General features: G+C 57.0%; 1 protein-coding gene across 1 annotated transcript; it reads left to right on the top strand.

Moving 5' to 3' along the window:
- Positions 1–3554: 3554 nt before the first annotated feature.
- On the top strand, positions 3555–20281 carry BPIFB2 (BPI fold containing family B member 2). The gene is made up of 15 exons (XM_002918297.3): positions 3555–3678; positions 6142–6235; positions 7619–7723; positions 8586–8732; positions 9566–9626; positions 11185–11245; positions 15140–15231; positions 15490–15675; positions 15877–15930; positions 16496–16666; positions 17251–17318; positions 17499–17544; positions 18235–18298; positions 18605–18681; positions 20240–20281. The coding sequence occupies exons 1-15, from the start codon at positions 3555–3557 to the stop codon at positions 20279–20281; spliced, it is 1392 nt and encodes a 463-aa protein (XP_002918343.1).

The raw sequence follows: 20281 nt of genomic DNA, 5'->3' as shown, positions 1-20281 counted from the left end.
GGCGCTGTGGGCACTGTGACCTCACAGAGCAGGGGGTGGGGCGGGGGGCCCTGCCAGTCTCCAGCTTGGCCCTGGAACTCCCCTTGAACGAACCCATTCTGACCCACTTTCCACTTTCAAGATGAGGATATTGAGGCCATGTCAGTATATCAGAAGGCCCCAATATCCAGGCCGTGCTTTCTCGCGCCCCCAGCCCCTTCCCTGCTCTGGGCTTCCCAGACTGGCTGCCTGCTCAGGCTGTACGTGACGTGACGACGTCTTCAACGCGGGTCTGCTCGCTGGTGGACATTTCGCACAACACAGAATAACGTATATGCTCTTGTTTTAATAGTTCCACGTTTCCTGGAGCAAAATAAAAGCAGAACAGGGTGGAAACGTCTGGCTATGGTTTTTTTGTTTTGCTTCGTTTTGTTTTTGGTCCGCCATGCCGATGGAGAGTTTATTTGGATTGTGAAGCTGAAACGAACTCCTTTTGCCCCTGGGTGGCAGTTGCTCAAATGCTAGGCTAAGGTCCTGTGGCAAGCAGAAGAATCGCCCCTCAGGAAGGCCTGCACACTAAACCGCGAACGTGGGACTATGTTAGGGTACAGAACAAAGGTGATTGGGAGCTTGCAGATGAGATTAAGGCCGCTGATCAGCTGACCTGGAGACAGAAGAATATCCCAGCTTATCCAGGCGGGCCCGGTGTTATAAGGGTCCAGTAAATGGAAGAGGGAGGCGGAAGGGACACGGGTGGCAGCGTAAGGAACCCTCAGCCCAACTTGCTGGTCTGAAGGTGACGAGGCCTTAAGGCAGGCCGTGAAACAGCCTCTAGAAGCTGGAAAAGGCAGGGAAACGAATCCTCCCCTAGAGTTTCTAGAAAGGGACAAAGTCCTGCCAATACCTTGATTTCAGCCAAGCAACATCCATATTGGACTTCTGACTTCCCAAAATATAAAATGATAGGTTTGTGTTTTGTAATAAGTTGTTAGAGCAGCGATAGGAAACGAAGACAGCACCCGTTGAGAATACTCGGTGAAGGGGGAGCCCTGAAATGCTGCCACTAGACTTGGTACAAGGGTCTTTCAGTTGTCCATTCATTCATTCTTTCCTTCATTCAACAAATACTAACTGCGCCCCTGCTATGTCCCAAGCACCAGCTCCAGGGGTGAACAGAACGGGCTCCCATCCCTGGGGAGGAGGGAGTGGCTGGCAGACCGCCTCGCACGTCGCAGGCGCTCATCCAACCATGCTGGCCGCTGCTGTGGGCTGAAGGGGCTGGTGAGAATCTCCCTCCTTTGTATCCACTGGCTGCCAGTCAATATGCCCAGCGCTGGGTATGTCGAGGAAGAGGAAGTGTTCATGCCAAGAGCAAACACTGAGAGTGGCTTTGGTCAATATTTGTGCCCCTTTCCACTGAGTCCACTGTTTGCCCTGGCTATAGTGAGGGCCAGGAGGCCAGGAGTGGGATGTGAGGGAGCCCCTGGCATATGAACAGGGCAGGGGGGCGCTCTGTGCTTTCGGGGGGGGGCTTGCTGGTGTCTGTGGTCCCTGGCAGTTCTGTGGGCTCTAGTGGGGATCCAGTACACGGTGGGCTTGGGCTCTGGGCCTGGTACTGGGACTGGTGTGGAGTCAGTGGGAGCCATGAAGGGCTCTGGAGTGGGAGAAGTCTCCAAGTCCTTTGTGCCTACACTCCCGCTAAGTCATGCAGAGGAACAGGCGGGCTTTCCCTATAGTTACGCTGTCACTTTCCGTGCACAGTATATGCACAAACGTGTACACATCCCCCCGCCCCGCTCACGCCAGGAAACAGTCAACTCTTCACACACACGCACCTAACACCACACACACAGACACACTCAGCGTACCAAGCCCACATATGCCTACTATACACAAAACTCCCACGCCTGCACTCATGTGGGCTCACGTACACAGGCAGGTAACAGCCAACACGCTGACATGGCCCCTTCACGTACACACTCACACACACGCACTTTCCTCTGATGCTAGTCGTTAGCACCTGATGCATATGCCCGTGCTTGACCACACACACCCCATCCACACATGTATACGAAGTGCGTGTGCACACACAGCTGCTCCGGCCGCAGGCAGCCGGGCGGGGGCTGGAGCCGGTGACGCGGAAAGAGATGATGGCTGCGTCGATTGTGAGCAATAGGCATCTGGAGGGAGGCTGCCGTGTGAAGTGGCAGGGACCGGCTCGGCCACATGCCCACTCGTCCGTTGCCCTTTGAGTCAAGGTTCCGTGTGTGACCAGGAGCGGGGCTCCGTCAGTGACTGGGGCTGGGGCTCGGGTAGCCTCCAGCTCCTCCTAAAACCGTCACGTTTCTGGGGGAGATTAGGGGCACCGGGCCCAAGAGGTTAGTGAGTCATCCCCCTGACTTGGGGCATCCACGTCCTCCTGAGCCTGGCCAGGCCTGGCTGGGGTGATGAGGGGGTCCCCTGAAGAGCAGTCCTCTTTCCAGAGATGTCTTGGCCTAGGAGGCCCCGGAGTGGCCCATCCCCAGGGTCTTGTAGCCGTTGGCAGCAGCCTGGGTACGTGGCAGCCCCACCACACACATAGGATGAAACATTTTGGCGAAGGCCGTGTTTGCAGGGAAAACACTCGCAACCACAGGCAAACCCGCCCCTCCCTGGGTCCCTTCACAGCAGGCCCTGCACACCTGGGAGCCTCATAAAGCAGCTTCCGCACCTGCCAGGGGCTCAGGAGGCCTTGGCTGGGGCTGAGAATCCACCTGTCCCAGGAGACCACCTGAGGTAGGAATGGGGCTGGGGCTGGCACTCCTCCAGGGAGGAGCCTCGACTTCCCCATCTGTTCAATGGGAATACTACTTGTCACCGCCTTCTCCGGAAGGGTCCATCCCTGGTCTTGTTTTGACTTCAGGCAAGTGCCGCTTTGCTGGGCCTCCATTAAGCCCATCTCAGCAGTGGCCCCTCAAGCCTGAGTCAGACGCAGATCCGTCCACTGGGCTGGGCTGGGCTGGGTTGGGAGGGGTTAGGGGGCCATGCAGAGGCCTGCTTTGAGGACATTCCTCACCTGGTACAGGATGAGATGAGGCCAGGAGCCCCCCTGGGTCCTCCCCCGGCTGGGTTCAAACAACAGGGAAGCTAGGATGGGCGGTCACATGGGCTGGACTCCTGGCATCAGGAAACACAGCTCTGGGCCTTGGGGTGGTGGGCCCAGGCTCTCTCCTCTGGGCAGGAAGCAGCTCTCAGTCTTCCTACCCAGGAAACTCGTCCTCCCGCTCTGGCATGGCTTGGGTCCTCCAGCCACCCCTAGTTTGCCCTATGGCCTTAGGCAAGGCCATGTCTTCTCTGGGTCTTGGGGCCCGCTTCCAGACCAAATCTCCCCGTGGTTCCTGAGGAAGCAGGCGGGGTCCTTCCCAATGCAGAGACGCAGCACTAATGTGTGGGGGGTCTTGGGTAGGGACGGCATCACCACGCGGGGCTTGCGACCTCCAGGCTGGGGTGGGGTTCAAGCAGCCGGAGGGGGCGCGTTCTGGAGAAGCTCTCTGATGATGCTTGTCCCCACCCCAGCCCACAGATCTTGGGGGGCCATGGCCAAGACAGCCGTGGCTCAGGCACACAGCCTGGGTCTGCTGCTAGCACTGCTGTTGCCCGTGGTCAGCACCTCCCTGCCGGGCACCGTGGTCAGACTCAACGAGGCTGTGCTGAGCTACGGTAAGAGACGTGCTGCTGGCCTGTCCCGTGGGTGTCTGCGCGTGAGCGCACGCACTGTCCCAAGTATGTGTGTGTGTGTGCGTGTGTGTGTGTGTGCGCGTGACCCCAGAAGCCCCACGAGGACCTGGATTTTATCTCATGTGCCGCTGTGTCCCTGGCCCCCAGACAAGGTCTGACAAAGTGCTGCTCAGCAAACACTTGAAAAGTGAACGCATGCGTGGGAATGTAGTCACGTCCACCATGCGTGCACGCGTGCGTGATGGTGCTAGCGTGCCCCCGTGGTGTGGGCGCAGCTTGGTTTGAGTGACTACTTTTGCTTGTGTGCCTCTGTGAGATGTGCCCATGTGTGTCCTTGAGTGTTGGGGAGGGGGTCTAACCACGTCAACCATGTGTGCATGCAGGTGCCACGGTACGTGCCTGGGTGTGTGTATACAGGTGCGGCGGCTCTCCCTGGGGGGATCCACGCGTGCGTGCCCGGCAGGGTCGGTGGGTGCACATGCATGCTGGGGGAAGGGTCTAGCACAATACTGGAGGGAGTGTCCTGGAGCTAGATCTCTGTGGGGCACACAGAAGACGAGCCCAGCTCTGGGCCCCTTCTTGGGCAGGGTCTCTATCCTGACACTGCCCATCCTTCTTTTTTTTTTTTTTAAGATTTTATTTATTTGACAGAGAGAGAGATAGCCATTGAGAGAAGGAACACAAGCAGGGGGAGTGCGAGTGGGAGAAGCAGGCTTCCCGCTGAGCAGGGAGCCCGATGCGGGGCTCAATCCCAGGACCCTGGGATCTTGACCTGAGCCAAAGGCAGACTTAACGACTTAGCCACCCAGGTGCCCCCTCCCATCCTTCTAAGAACTGCCCCATTCCCCGAGGAAGGCACAATGAGAAAACCTAGGCCCAGGGAGGGACAAAAGTGTCCCCCCAGAGCCCCCCAGGAATGCCACCAAAGCTGGGTCAGGGGTGAGAAATCAGAAGCTGTTTCCCCCAAGACTGGACCAAACTCAGATCACAGTGTGAGACACTCAGGTCAGGACATAGAAGAGATTTTCAGTGGCCCAGGCCACGAAGCACTGAGGCAGCAATGTCCCCGTGGAGCATACACAGCCTCCAGGACCTTGTATCCGGACAGAGAGGCAGGCGGTGAAAGGGGTCAGTGACCCGTGTTAGTCTGCACCTGACACATGGAGCCATTCACGGAAGTGACACACAGGGACACGAGGCCTACTGGCCATCCTCCCCCTGCCCGTCCTCTGTGAGGCTCCTTTGTCCCCAAAGAGCCATCCCAGGCACACCTGCCTGTGTTCTTGGTGGAAATCCAGCGGGAGGCCCAGGCTGCACACACCTCTTTCAAAGGTGGGGCTGGGTGGCTTCTTCAGAGTGCTTTCCCAATCCCATCTCGCAACTCCCTGCGTTTAAGCCCAGTGTCAGGGGAGCACTGTAGATGGAGTCCAGGTGGCTGGGTGTGAGTCTTGGCTCAGCCACAGAGGGCCAGGCTGGAGAGGGATATCGAGAATATAGCGACCACTGGCTCCCTGCTCCAGGTCTGAGGAAACTAAAGCCCAGAGACGTGCAGTGACTTGCCCGTTCCCAGAGTGAGTCTGAGTGAAGGTCAGGCCTCTGGACTCTTCATTGGTGCTCCCTTCCAGCCACATTACCTCTCGTCTTCATTCCCCTCACATCGGATTGTTTAATTAGCACCTCCCTCGCCTGGCAGTACAGGTGAGTGAGGAAGTCCAAGGGCTGGGGAACCAGGTGCCTCAGCTGACCCAACTTCCCCTTTGCCAGGTGTCTTCACTTCTCGGTGAGGCGGGCACAGGGAGTAACTCCATCACTCAGAACAGTGCTTGGCCTGAAGGGAGCGCTGGAGAAGTGACAGTCATGATTATTACACAAACAACTAGCAACAGTAAGCGCTATCATTTACTGTGCACCGAGGCTGTACAAAGACATTATGGGACGGGTACCATCATAATCTTTGCAAGTTTACAGAAGGGGAAACTGAGCCACAGAGCAGCCACATCGAGAGTGAGCAGCAGAGCTGGGATTTATATCCAGAATCCGAGGGACTCCAGAGTCCTCAACCTCCAGCCACCCAGAACAGCACCCCCACCCTCTGCCCCACTCTACCGGGAAATGCCCCACTCTACCGGGCTCTAGAAGAGATGGGATCTGATCAGAGTCTTACAAAAGGGCAAAGATGTTCTTGTGTTTGAGGGGTGGGGCAGACAAGTAAGATTTGGAAAGGCAGAAGCAAGAGAGGAAAAGCATGCCTGGGGGGGCCTGGTGTGAGTACTGCACGTGTGATGGGCTCACGGGGACCCAGATGTCACTCCCGCCCCGTCCCCGCCCATGGGCAAGTCCCTGAGCCCGCTGTGCCTAAGATATGGGGCAGATGGTGGTAGGTGGTGTGGTCTTGCTCCGTGGCCCCGGAAGGCAGCCTGACCTTACCCTGCTCTGGCCCCACAGTGTCGGAAATCGGGAAAGCCCCTCTCCAGCAGGCCCTGCAGGTCACAGTCCCGTACTTCCTGGACTGGAATGGAGAGGTGTACCAGCCCACCAGGTGAGTGGGGGAAAGGCTTCAGCCCACTCGATGAGTACCCCACGTGTAGGCGAGTGTCCCCACCAGCTAGACGAGGGCTTCCCTCACCTGGTTAGATTCTCCCACCCTGCAAGTGAGTGGTCACAAGATGATTGAGGAGGTGGGACAAAGGTGGAGACATGGGCAGGGGGCTGGTGCCTCTGAATTAGTGGATTTCTGCCCCCAGGGGCCAAGACTCTAGCTCCTGGGTCCTCAGGGCTGGCAGGACCCATGTCTACTTTCTCCAAAAATGAGACACTGAATTCAGACACGAGCCTGAGCCTAAGCTCCCCCCACCACGCCCCTGCAATGAACAGAGACTCAAAGGCAGCGGGAGATGGGGGCCCTCTCAAACTGAGATCCAGGCGCCGGGTGAGTTGTCCCCCACCATGTGGGAACGGACTCACTATTGCCGGATCTCTGGATTCCCAAGAGAAGTCATATATATATTTAAAATCTATCCAGTTTTGAACGATGGCAACTAATTTAAAAACATCTGAAATTTGAAAACACCGTGTGGACAAACCGGTAGCTGGTGTGGAGGCCACCAGCGCAAGGCCCCGAGGACGGGGCTGGGGTCCTGCCCTTGGCGGACGGTGAACAGGGAACGACGCAGACACACCCGACAGACGAGGATTCCTCAGGGTTTTAGGGTTGGCCACACGTGGCTGTTGGCCAACAGCACCGAGTGTCCTTGTTTGCAGAAGTGGGAATACATCCGAGGTGATTGTCGAGTGAAAAGGAGCAGGTCAGCCGGTGTCGCAGAGAGAGTCACAGGAAGATGTCCACTAAGTGCCAACAATGAGAGTGTTTGAGGGTGGGGTTTTGATGTGACTTTTCATTTATATCATTTTGTAGTGTCTGAATTCCCACCCCCAGCTACGGTGTAGGGGAAAAGATCACTTATTTAGGGAAAGAAAAGAAAAGTTACTTAGAAAGTACTTAGCAATCAGAATAGGCAGCTTGGAAGGGAATGAGTTTCCTGTCCCTGCAGGGCTACCAGCCAAAGCTGTTGACTGGAATGCTACAGAGGGAATTTCTGCCCTCTCTGCGTCCCACCTTCCAAGAGTCCCCGCCCTCTGTCAGAAACTAAAATCCCTCCAAGACCCGAACAATCATCTCCCTCAATTCTTGCCCCAGGCTGGGAATCCTCTTTGCACTCTTTCCCTGCCAGCTGGCTGTCCAACAATGGCTTGCATGCCCCCTGGGGTGGAGAACTCACTACCTTTTCCTCATTCTATGGTCCAATAGTCAGAGTCCTTCCTCATAACATCGACAGTGTGGATATGGCTCATAACACCCGCACCAGAGTTGATTTCAAGGTTTAATGGGGGCCACCCTGTCACCTCCATTCCCACCCTGCAGGATCCAGATTTTGGATATCCATGTGCCCCAATTCGATCTGAAATTCATTGCCGATTTTGGGGTGCGCATGTTGGTAGCAGCCAATTTTACCTTCCAGGTCTTCCGGTGAGTGAATCTTCTGAGGGGGTGGGCAGAACGATATTCAGGGAGGCTCCGAGGGGCACAGTGAGGGGAGAGCGGCTAGCAATTCCCAGGTCCCGCACTCGAGCACTCCCTGTCCAGTGCTCTTTCCCATCCTCCCATAGGGGAGGGAGACAGCGAGAGTTTGAGACCCTGGGCCCTGCTCCACGGCTGTGTAACCAGGCGGCGGCTTCCCCCCTGCAGCCCTCAGTCTCCCGCTCTGTGAAGTGGGGTGAAGAGTCTGCAGCAGGCCCTGGGGGACGCAGCAAACGGCTCCACGCTGTAATTAAAACCACACCTCCCCTTCCACAGGGCGAGGCACAGAGTAGGTGCTCAGTAAATGTCGCCATTAGAATTATTTCTGTGTCCCCGTCACTCCGTACGTGTTTGATTTCCAAACGATCGGCCGGGCATTCGGAGGGATCTCTTGGATTTGTGCTCCGTGCTGCCACCGTGTGAGCCTCACTGGGGGCCGGCTCCGCTCCAGGCACTTGCACACGGCTGCCTCACAGAGAGCTCAGCACAGCCTTGAGGGAGAGGTGCCGTCACTCTCATGCCCATTCGACTGAAGAGGCAACTGAGGCTCAGGACGGGAAGTGACCGGCCCAGGGTCTCACAGTGAGAGGGTGCTGGAAGCTAGACTCCACACCCATCTTCTGCAATGTCTGTGACCCCGAGCAGAGTTTGGAGGGCCCTGAGCCTGTCCCAGGGGGGCCGTCTCACTCTGAGTGGGGGGCCTGCCTGTGTCAGGTGGAGGGCAGGCTCAGGCCGGGGGGCGGTTTGCAGGGTAGGCTCTGCTGGGCAGTGCCGCTGGGGCTCAGGAACAGTGTCCTGCGGTGTCCTGCAGAGTCCCAGAGCCCCTGGAGCTGACGCTGCCCGTGGTACTGCTGGCCGACGCTCGCGTGGCCCAGGGCTCCATCAGGACCCCCGTGGTCAGCATCTCTGCCTGCTTCCCGCTCTTCAGCAGCGCCGTGGTGTTTGAGGGCAGTGGCAGGTGAGTGCCTGGTGGGGGCGGGGCTGCAGAAGCCGGCACCAAGGCTGGGGTGCCATTTCTGGAGCCACGAGGGGCCTTGGAGACCCCCAGTATCACACCTGTTCCATGGCTGAGGACACTGAGGCTCAGGAAAGGGGAGGGACTGGCCCAAAGTCACACAGGGAGTGTGCAAGCCAGAGGCCATGTCCCCTCTACTGCACCCCCACGCCCCTGCAGCCCTTGTTGTCATGAGCACTGGGTGTTGTGTGGAAGTGTTGATTCGCTATATCATACGCCTGAAACTAATATTACACTGTAGGTTAACTAACTGAAATTTAAGTAAAAACTTTAAGAAACCCTTAGGAACCATAGTTTCCTATGGATCCCTGCTGAGAAACAACTTAGACCTATCTCCCATTGTTCAGAGGGGAAACTGAGGCACAGAATGAGGAAGGGACTTTACTGGCTGTGTCCCAGAGAAGTGGAGCCCAGGCCGGAAGCACCCCCAGTCACTAGGCTCAGAGTGGCCATGAAGCCAGCTGGCCAAGAATGTGGCCGAGTCCGGCCTTTGCAACGTTTTCTCCATCTCCCGCAAGCCTGGCCTCATTATCTCATTTTGGCCACTTCCAAACCCCGAAACCAATGACCTCTTCTTTGAGGCTCGGTTTCCTCATCTGTGGGACGATGGTGCTGGCACTGTGTCCGGAACATGGCAACGTGTGGAATGGGACTCGCTGGCCCCCTGGCTCAGGGGAGACGCTTCTCTCTCAGACGGTGGCTCTGCCAGGAGAAACGGGCCCGAATGCATGACCCTGAGCTCAGGAGTGCTGTCTCTCTCTCACTCTCTCTCTCAGCGTGGCCCCTGGGCTGCTGGTCCCGGTGCAGAAGCACATCGAAGCTGTGCTACGGAATAAGGTAAAGGACCCGCCGTCCCGGGACGGAGGGCCTTCTGACCCCAGGAGCCGTGGTGGGTGAATGGGGGCTTGTAAGCAGGGGAGAGACTGGGATTCTTCGTGCTTTTTAAATTTTTAAAAAAAGATTTAATTTATTTATTTGACAGAGAGAGTTCAAGCAGAGGGAGGGGCAGAGAGAGAGGGACAAGCAGACTCCCCTGCTGAGCGGGGAGCCCGATGTGGGGCTTGATCCCAGGACCCCCAGATCATGACGTGAGCCGAAGGCAGACGCTTAACCGACTGAGCCACCCAGGCGCCCCTGTTATTGCTTTTTTTAAAAAAATAGAAGGCCCTTCATGGAGATTCTCCATTCTTCCATGAGGGCAGGGAAGAGACTGGGGCGAGGGTCCAGGGCACTGATGGAGAGGCCATGTAAGGGTGGGTTCGGGGGGGGTTCGGGGGAGGGAGACTCATGCTCCTGGGCCGGCCCCAGTTCCAGGCTGGAGGATGGGGACGGGGCAGTGCTTTCAGGGGCCCCACGGCTTATGAAAAGAGACAAAATGAAAGTGGACAAGAGCATGGGCACGGGAGCCAGGTGTGGCCTGGGTTTGAATCCTGGTCCCCTCCTTCCCAGCTGGGGCACGTGGGCGAGTCGCCTAACCTCCCTCTGCCCCAATTCTGCACCTGTCACGCAGAAAGCAAACCTCCCCCGCGGGCTGGCTCAGGGTGGGGGGGCTGAGAACATTAACATCCATGAGGAATTTAGAACCGTTCCGGCAGAGTGAGCCCAGTGATTCCTGTTGCTATTTCAGTTCTTGTCATTAGTGGCCTGTGGCCGACCTGGTGAGAGATGGTGCTCTTGGGGCTAGGGTCCCCCCACCAAGGGGGAGCCGCTTCTCCATCTCTGCCCCTTCCCACCCCACCGCATCTCCTGATCTACCACCCTATACCAACCCACTCAATGCCGTCCCACACGCATCAGAGGCGGGCCCCAGCATTCCCATCCTGCAGATGAGAAGACTGAGGCCCAAGGGCTGAAGGCAGCACAGCCTGACCTGGCCCTCTCCTCTGCCGTCTGGCCTCCCCTGGCCCAGCCTCCTCGGCTCTGCCTGGGCCAGGCTGTGACCACCCTGGGCTTTGCAGTCTCTCTCTGCCCCACCTTAGATCACACTGACCCCAGCTTCATAGACTTCTCGGGCTGCCCACTGAGCCCAGAACTCCAGCCTTGCTCGCTGACCACTGCCTGCCTTCATGGCGCGTAGCACCTTCCCTCCGCTGGCCCTCTGGGTCCCCATGCAGCAGTCTGCCTGCCTCCGTTGTCCTGGCCCAGCTATGGTCCCCTCCGCTGTGGCCCACGGCTCCTGTTCTTTCCTCCAGGCCCCCAGGCCCTACCTTCTCTGAATCCTTGGTGCCCAGGAGAGGGGCTGGAAGAGGCCCCCTGGGTGGTGGAGGAAAGGTGGGACCCAGGCCTCGGTGTGCGGGCTGGGGGAGGCTTCCTGACGGGGACCCTAGACTCTTGCGGCCTCACCCCTCCAGCCCCAGCACCTTCCTCACCAGCCTCTTCCTCTGTCTTGCCGCAGCTGTGCCTGAGCCTCTCCAACCTGGTGCAGGGCCTCAATGTCCACCTGGGCACTCTAATTGGTAAGACCTGGCAGCCCGGCGGAGGGGACTGGGGCCTCTGAGCCCCGCTGGGGCCCCCAAGACCCTTCAAAGATCCCCCCCTGGTCAGGGCTGACCTCTGGGAGATCAATCGTAGGAGGACTGAACAATTATTGATGAACTCAGGGAAGCTCTGAGTTCTAGAATCGAGTCTTTGAACGCTTAGTGTGCGTGTGCAAGCGTGCAAGCATGTGTGTGCCTGTGCGTGTGTGGGGGGTACATTCAGTCTGCAGTTGTCTCCTCCCCTGCCTGGTGACTCGGAGACCCCATCCTCCCCTGGTTTTGCTCCCACCTCTCCCACGGTCCTTGGTGGACTCTCCCCCTGGCACTTTGGGGCTCAGGCCCTCACATTCTATTTCCTGCTGCACCCCTTCTCCTGGAGGTCTCACAGGCCCCTCTGACTCAGCATGTGCTCAACAGAACTCAGGCTCATGTGCTCACAGGTGCCCCCGCCCCCGCTCCCCTTCTCAGGGGCCACCCACCCACCCAGAGGCAAGCCTCCCTCTCCTCCCCATCTGCCGTCAGGCTAGTCCGCCTCTGATTTTCCCCAGAACCTCCTATCCGGGGAGCACAAGGAGTATACTAGCAGCAAGCCCTGGAGGCTAACCCCCCCACAAGCAGACCCCGAGACAAGATGCGGGCCTAAATGGCTGGGATGGGGTGAGGCCTAGGGGCATGGCTGGGGAAGGGGGCGGCAACACAGGGAAGGAGGTGTGCTCGTGAGCGGGCACCTCTGTGGCTCTTGGAGACTGAAGTGTACGTGCCTACATCCTCCCCGAGGGGCAGGAGCTGGGACGCACATCTGCCCACCCCCACCACTCATTGGTCACCTCCGCATTGCCCCCCATGCCTTCCTCCCCGACCTCAGGCGGGGTCCCAGGGCTTGCAGCCACCATGTGTGGTCCACACAGAAGCGTGGCCATGGTGGTGGCCTAAACGAGGCTCGATCAGGACTTCATCTCACAATACGAAGCTAAAAGCTATGAAAGCAGGCCAGCCTCACCTTCTTTTCAGTAGTATTCATCAACATTAATAACGACGCTGGGGGTCCCCTGCCTATCCCCAGACTGGCCAAAGATGCATCCTTTGTTGATTTGGGGGGTCATATGTGCTCGGTGAGCCCTGAGCGAAATCCAGCCTTCCCTCTCTTTCCCCACACACCTGTTTGATGATGCTCCTGTTGGAAGGACACTTTTTCTATCTGACAGCTTTGCCTGGGATTCCAGCGCTTTCCCAGGTCACCATCACTGACGTCGTCAACTCCAGAGCCATTGGCTGATCCCAGCTGCACTTTACAATTGGTTGGCTTTGCTGTGAGTCAGGGGTTGACATTTAACGGTGACACAGCGTGGGACAGGTGCGGCGGTGGGTTCTGTACTGAGTATTTTCACGTCAAGCTAGCTTTGGCTTTCTCGTGCAAACGTTTCACGACAGTCCCATGAGGTGGCAACAGTATCCCCAAGTTATAGATGGGGACTTGGAGGCTCTGGGTCTAAAATCCTCAGTGTGGGGCGAAAGCCACCCATGAACGGACTCACACTCGTTTTCTCCTCCTTACCTGTCCAGCCACTGCTCTGCGTATACTGCGTGGCCTGGCTCACAGTCCCTCAGGGATCATTCCTCGATTATGCCCGCGCCCCTCCGTGCCACACCCCCCGTATGACCTTAACAGGAGGCACCGAGAGGGCAAGGAAACTGACTTGGAACCAAAGGACATGAAGTGAAATTCGGGCCTTGTGTCTCCATTGCTGTGTGATCTTAGGGAAGTCACTCCATCTCTCCGAGCCTAGCTATTTCAAGCCAAAAAAACAGGGCTCAGAATTCCTATTTCTCCCATGTGCTGTACCAGACAGCACAGGGTAAGTGCCTGGCAGACAATAGGCTCAATAAACGTTCGTCCCTCCTTCGTCCTCAGTGGGGTGATCTCCATCAAGACGCCTTGTAACTGGGTTCATAGCCAGGACTGGCTCTTGCCCTTTTCTTTGAGGAATTAAAAGGAATCTGGTAAAAGAAATCTAAGCATTCAGGCCTCGGGGACTGTTTACATGAGTCACGGGTACCTACAGTGTGGGGTGACAGGAGCCGCTAAAAAGCACAGCCTAAAGGGGCAGTCACCTAGCAATGCCTGGCAAAATACAGTATAATAAAAGCTAATATTTACTGTAGAATTATTAGCTCCATTTTACAGATGAAGAAACTGAGGCCACCTTGAGCACTGTGCCCTTAACTAAGCTATAATGCTATGAAGCTATAATGTCACTCTGTAAAGGAAACAGAGAAGGACCTGGAGTGACACGTAGCTTCACTGCTTTACTGAGCGAGGTACAGACTGGAGGGCTGTTTGTCTCTGCAAAAGAAAACACTGAAAACCATAAATTTGAGACTCTGGACTATATTTTTTCCCATGCTTCAAAAAATGTTCACATGTCCACAGTGAATATGTATTACATTAAAATTTTTTCATGTTTTTATTCATTTTAAAAACATAGAGTAATTTATTCTTTTTAGTGGCCTGTCCTCTCTGAGTCACAGTTGTGTGACCACCACCAAACTCAAGACCCAGAACATCTCGCCAGCCCCTCAAATCCCTCTGAGCTGCCCTCCTCCTGCTACCACCCAAATCTTTGATGGCTACTGAGCTGTAGAAATGGAATCATACTATGTTGCCTTTATCATCACAAGACATTTCCAAAACATTAGAGGAAATAAAATTAAATCCAGAAGAGACATTAGAACATCAGACAGGGGCGCCTGGGTGGCACAGTGGTTAAGCGTCTGCCTTTGGCTCAGGGCGTGATCCCAAAGTTATGGGATCGAGCCCCACATCAGGCTCCACCACTATGAGCCTGCTTCTTCCTCTCCCACTCCCCCTGCTTGTGTTCCCTCTCTTGCTAGCTGTCTCTATCTCTGTCAAATAAATAAAATCTTAAAAAAAAAAGAACATCTGACAGAAATCTGATGGACACACACACACACACACACACACACACACACACACACCCCTTGGTCATTCAGAGCCTTTGAGGACCTATTGCGAAAAGCTGGGCTTCCTGACAGGGGGGCCGAGCGTTCACCTGCCACGCTGGCTAGCCTAGCCAGGTCCAGAGATGCGGTTCCCGCAAGTGACCCACCCTTTGCGACCCACCCAGCCAGAATATTCTGAACTTTGGGAGAAACTTGCCCTATAGGAACTGGACTCTCCTCTGTGCCTTCCTGAAGGGCTCCCTGAGGCTGTCTTGGGGACCCTCTGCTCCACGCTCCCGCACTGCGTGGTCCCAGGGATGCACGCCTTTTGGGTTTCTGTAGGAGGCTGTGTGATTAGGTCGGAGAGACAGCGTGGCTTTAGAGCCAGACAAACCGGATATACAATCCTGGGCACAACTGAACTCATGAAACTCTGTGTGTGTGTGTGTGTGTGTGTGTGTGTGTGTGTGTGTGCGTGTGTGTGTAAAATGGGCTCCTAATCTTACAGGACCGTGGTGATGGTTGAATGGGACAGTGTAAGTCAAATGTCTGGACCTGGATAAATGTGAGCTCTGTTCTTTTTCTGTGGTTCCCTCTTGCTTTTTTCAGGGGGTGTGTGACCCTTCTCCTTCCTTCTAATTCGGGGTCTCTCGTCTGCCACTGATTAGGAAAGCAGACACCCAGGCTGTTAGAACTGTGTCTAAACGAAGAGTCACTGGGCCGTGAGTGGCTGAATCTTGGCAGCGTGCGGTTCGCAGCTGAAGTTCACTTACTCATTTCTTCCCTTTTCTGTTCCTTGGCCTGGGTCTGGCTAACCAAAGTCACCAGATAATCGGGGTTTCTGGATATATGAGGCCTTGGTGGATAAGGCTGAGCTTGCCATCTTTTCTTCCTCATCCTTCTTTTATTTAGGCCTCAACCCTGTGGGTCCGGAGTCCCAGATTCGCTACTCCATGATCAATGCGCCCAACATCACTAAGGACTACATTTCCTTGGATATCGATGTAAGTGCTGCCTTGCCAGCCCAGAGCTTGGGGCCTGTTGCCTCTGGAGTCCTGGGGGTCCTGGGACATTCCTAGAGGAGCAGGAGTGTTGAAGGGGGTGGAGCTGGAATGGCATTTAGAGGCGGGCATGGGTGTGAGGCTGGACAACATGCGGCATGTGGGGTGAGTGGCGTCTGAGAGCCCGGGGTCTGGGACAGAGCCACCGCCCTACTGAGGCCCTGCTGCTTTTCTCCCTCTGGCCACCCACCGACCCCGTAGGCCATCCTCTTGCTCCTGGGCAAGCCCATCGTCCTGCCTGTGGAGGCCACGCACTTTGTGCTGCCCGCGCACGTAGGTGCCGATGGCACCATGGTGACAGTGGGCCTCTCCCAGGACCTGTTTGACTCCGCCCTCCTGTTGCTGCAGAAGGCTGGTGCCCTCAACCTAGACATCACAGGGCTGCTGGTGAGGGTCGGACCTGCTGCCCCGAGCGTGTGGGACAGGCGGGCCCCGCTGCAGCGGCCAAACCGTGGGTGGGGCCGCCCAAGCTTTGGGGCCACAGGGTGGCTTTTGGAAAGGTGAAAGGGGGCCGAGGGGAGGCAAGAGGGGGTCGAGCTTGAGGAGTGGCCGCCCTAAAACCTGTCGTGACATGGGGCCTGGTTTCAGAAGTCGGAGAACAACCTGCTAAACACCTCCATGCTGGGCCAGCTCATCCCTGAGGTTGGTGACATTGACACTCCTTTCAGGGACTGAGACCTGGGATTGGGGTGGGGGCTCTCCGGCTGGGGGACCTCCGCTGGCTCGGATCTGTCCCCCGTGGGCTTCAGCATGTGTCCTTACGGTTGTGCCTCCTCCTGCTCAGGGATGCCCCCCCCCACCAGACATTACGCTATTTCCCTCCTCTGTGCCTTTGTCCAAGTGCAGCCCTCAGCCCTGAGGGCCTTTTCTGCTTCCCTTTCTCTTGGTCATCTTTAAGACCAAGCCCAGGGGCTGCCTCCTAGGGGAGGACCCAACCCCTACTCTGGCCCAGGAGCCTCCTTGAGCTCCCACGGCCCCTGAGCTCCCATCCCTCCTGGCACAGATCGCCCAGGCAGCACCCCTCTCCATGCCTACCACCCCCTCAGGTGGGGCGTCTCTGAGGCAGCGGCCTGAGGGGGGCACACCTCTGTGGCCTTGTCACGTACGAACGGTGGCTTGACCAGTATCTGAGGCATGATGCATGGAGAGCCCACCCAGCCTTTGCTCCGAGGTGCCCTCCTCCCTCTCTCCCTCTCCACTTCCCCAGGTGGCCCGCCAGTTCCCTGAGCCCATGCCTGTGGCACTCAAGGTGCGGCTAGGTACCACGCCCGTGGCCACGCTTCGTACCAACAATGCCACAATTCAGCTGCAGCCCTTCGTGGAGGTCCAGGCTGTGGCCTCCAACTCGGCTTTCCAGTCCCTCTTCTCCTTTGATGTGGTGAGTGAGGTGGGCTGGTGGGGCTGGCCAGAAGGGTGGCGACTCCCAAGGTCTCACTTCCTGCCCCACTTTCCTCACTTGCTCTATGCACACTGGTCTTCTTGGTGTTCCTTCACTATACCATGACATTCCTGCCACAGGCCCTTTGCACGTGCTTCTGGACACTGTGCCTAGGACACTCTTCCCCTAGCTCTTGGCATGGCTAGCTTCTCCTCATCTTTCGGGTTTCAGCTTAAATGTTGCAACCTTTTTCAGGGCAACCTTCTTGGACCACCCTGAGAAAGATGGTCCCCATCAGCCCTCTCCATGCTACCACTCTGCCTTCCTGGCACCCGCTACTAAGGACCGTGTCTGGCTACTTTGGGTGTTGTTCCCCTCCTCCCCTGGTCTGTGAGCATTCCCCAGGGCAGAGACCTGGTCTGTCTCCTTCACAGTGTGTTTGTTCCCAGCGCTGTGTGCAGGCCTGGTACACGCGGGTTCTCCGCAAGTACCTGAGTCGTCAGGGAGCGGGTGGGAGCCAGTGGCCACCTGAAGCCCCCAGTGTGGCTCTGGGTTCTTTGACCTTGCTCCCCCTTCATGCCCAGGTGGTAAACCTGAGCCTCCAGCTCTCCATGTCCAAGGCGAAGCTTCAGGGGACCACATCTGTGCTGGGGTAAGCAAGGCCTCCTGGATCCCGCAGCCTCGGTGTGTTCCTCTGCGCAATGGGCCTGCAGCCACTTATCACAGTGTCACCCGTCACGGTGTCAGTCAGAGGAGCCCGGGAGGCAGCACGTATGGTGTGGTGGGAGGGGGGATCCAGGCCCCAGCCCTAACCCTCCTGCTTCCCTTTCAGGGATATCCAGCTCACCGTGGCCTCCTCCAATGTGGGCTTCATTGATGTGAGTATGGGACTGGGGTCTCCAGAGACCCCTCACTGGGTGGGGCAGGCCTTGAGCCCGTGTGCTAGCATACCAGTGTCCCTGTGTGTACCGCCATGACCAAGCTTCCTCTGGGGTGCCTGGGGACAGCAGTCAGTCAGCAGGCCTTCCCATCAGACAGGCTGTCTGTCTGCCGTCAGCCGGTCAGTCAGCCTTGGTTCTGCAGGGGGTCGGTCAGTTAGCCAACCTCTCACTGCCCGGTGGGTGACAGCTGGTCAGTCCAAGAATCGTTGAGTCTATTGGTAAATCAGACAAGCCAGCGTCAGACAGCGCCGGCTGCTCCTTCAGCCACGTGATGCAGCTGGGTCCTTAGCCACCAAGCAGCCCTTCATTGGCCAGCCCGTCAGTCCCTCTGCCGTCAGTCCGTCTGTCATCCATTAGTCAGCACCAGCAAGGCAGCCAGGCCCCTGGCATTAGGGGGTCTGGTGCTGGCCTCCGTCTCCTCTTAGAAGGCTGACCGGCCCCAGGGGCAGCTGGACTCTGCTTGAAGGCCGGACAGGGGTGACCTGCCCTCCTCCCCCGACCTGTGCCTCTGCTTTTTGTGTGTCTGTCTGTGTCTGTGTGTTCACATGTGGCCCATCTATCCATCTCTCCCCGCCCCTCACTGGAGCGGGCCCATGGTCCCCCATCTCCCTGATGGCACTGCTGCAGACAAATCAAGTACGCCCGCTCACGGACGCCCTGTTCCAGAAGCCCCTGCTGGATCACCTCAATGGTGAGCCCTGCCCTCCACGCCGGCTGGCCCCCATGACCCCTTCCTGACCCACCTTGCTCCCTCCCAGCCCCCTTCCCACCTCCTGGGCTCAGAGGTGAAGAGGGTGGGCGTTTTTCAGTATTTTCCCTCCCCAAGCCTCAGTTTTCCCTCCTGTGGAGTGAGTCTAACAATAACGGCTCCCACTCCCTGGCCATCTGTGGGGCTCAGTGTCACAATGCACATGGGGACCTCAGCCCAGGGCTGGCTCCCGGCGGTACTCCGCTGCGGCCGCCCAGCTGAGCTTAGTGTCTCCTTCCCCTCCTGCAGCTCTCTTGGGCATGGGGATCGCCCTCCCCAACGTGGTCAACCTCCACTATGTCAACCCCAAGGTCTTTGTCTGCGAGGTGAGAGCCTTCGGGTGTGACCATATGGGCTTCTGCCACCCTTGGGGGAAGACGGGGCTCAGTGAGGCAGGGCTCCCTCTCACCCTCCCTCCTTGCCAGTACCAACAGTGGGGTCACAGGCTCAGCCAGGCCTGGGGGTGTCCACTGTTCCTGCCAAGACCATGCCATGAATCGTTAGCTTTAGTGAGATGGAAAATTTAGGATGTCCAGAGACACTGGTGCAAAGGTCTCACCCACCCTTTAGTCCTCGTCTGATATCATGCCAGGCCACATTCAATGGGCACAGCCCTTTGGTGTCTGGGGAAGATGACAGAGGAACTTCTTGCAGTTTTGTACACGGACCTCTGCAGGATGGATGGGGGAAGGGGGGCTTCCTGACCTTCCTAAAATCACTTTCCCTGATGAGAAATTGTGGGCCCAGGGGGAAGTTCCATCACCACCGCCCAGGGTGAGACCCTACAACATCTTTCTGTTTTACCTGGGATATAAAATGATAATATTCTTTCTATTCACTCAACAAGACATGCGTAGGACAGAAAGCTTAGCCAAGATCCCTCAAGCCCACCATCCGCACGTTATTCAGATCCCTTGAGCGGGTCCCACTGATGTTTGTCCAGGGATGATGCTCTGATTTCTTAAGAACTATGGTGCCAACGCCCTTGGGTGATCCACCCTCCACCTTCCAAAAAAGGAACAATGGGCACATGTTGGAACCTGGGCTGTTAGTAGGAATTTCCCCAAGACTCCCCAACAGGCACGGTCAGTGGCTGGCGCAGCCTGGTACTCACAAATCCAGCCACCTGGGCCCGAACCCAAAGGACCCTAGACCAGCGCTGTCCAAAAAATTGTTCTGTGAGGATGGAAATCTGCACTGTCCAACACAGTAGCCACTATCAGCGCTGGGCCCGGGGGCTGTTGGGCCCTTGAAATGTGGCTAGTGCAACTATGAAGCTGAATTGTACATTTTATTTAGCTTTAATTGGCTTTAATTTAATAATGGCTACTGTATTGGACCATGAGCTATGCATGGGCAGGGATTGGGTCTGCCTTGTTCCCAGCCTGTGGCGCAGGGCTTAGCTTAGAGCAGAGGCTCAGTGAAGGTTTGTTGAATGAATGAATGAATGAATGAATGAATGAATGATCAGCAGGCCCTGAGCACGTTTCTGCTGTGCGTGTAGAGAGCAGAGGCTGTATGGGAGGTTCCTGGCTCTGCTGGGGAGACTTGCACCGGAGAAGAGGCTGGGTGTCTGGACTCCCAGCCCCGGCACAGCATTGGTCCCAAGCCCGTCCACAAGTGTGCATCAAGCCCCGGCCCCACGCTGGGGGCTCGGCCACATGCTCTGGCTGCACCCTCAGCGTAGGCTTGTGGGACGGGTGCTGTTCCCACTCCCAAGGGACAGCAAGAAACGGAGGCCCGGAGAGGCACAGGACTGTCCCCAGGACATACCCAGTGAGAGCGGCAGACCGTGGGCTCAAAGCCAGGCTGATGGGGGAGCTGGGGGTCCTCCTGGTCCTCGTGTGGCCTCTGACCTGGCCCCTGGGTTTCTGTGCCCTCCAGGGCTACGTCGTGATATCCAGCGGACTCTTATACCAGCGCTGA

Source organism: Ailuropoda melanoleuca, chromosome 13 (assembly GCF_002007445.2).
Source record: "Ailuropoda melanoleuca isolate Jingjing chromosome 13, ASM200744v2, whole genome shotgun sequence".
Lineage (NCBI taxonomy): Eukaryota > Metazoa > Chordata > Mammalia > Carnivora > Ursidae > Ailuropoda > Ailuropoda melanoleuca.
This window is presented reverse-complemented; position numbering and strand designations above follow the sequence as displayed.

Coding starts and splice junctions, on each gene's coding strand:
- BPIFB2 (XM_002918297.3), top strand. CDS start 3,555: ATGGCCAAGACAGCCGTGGCTCAGGCACACAGCCTGGGTCTGCTGCTA. Junction 7,724..8,585: donor TTTACCTTCCAGGTCTTCCG/GTGAGTGAATCT, acceptor GGTGTCCTGCAG/AGTCCCAGAGCCCCTGGAGC. Junction 15,931..16,495: donor TGGGCCAGCTCATCCCTGAG/GTTGGTGACATT, acceptor CCACTTCCCCAG/GTGGCCCGCCAGTTCCCTGA.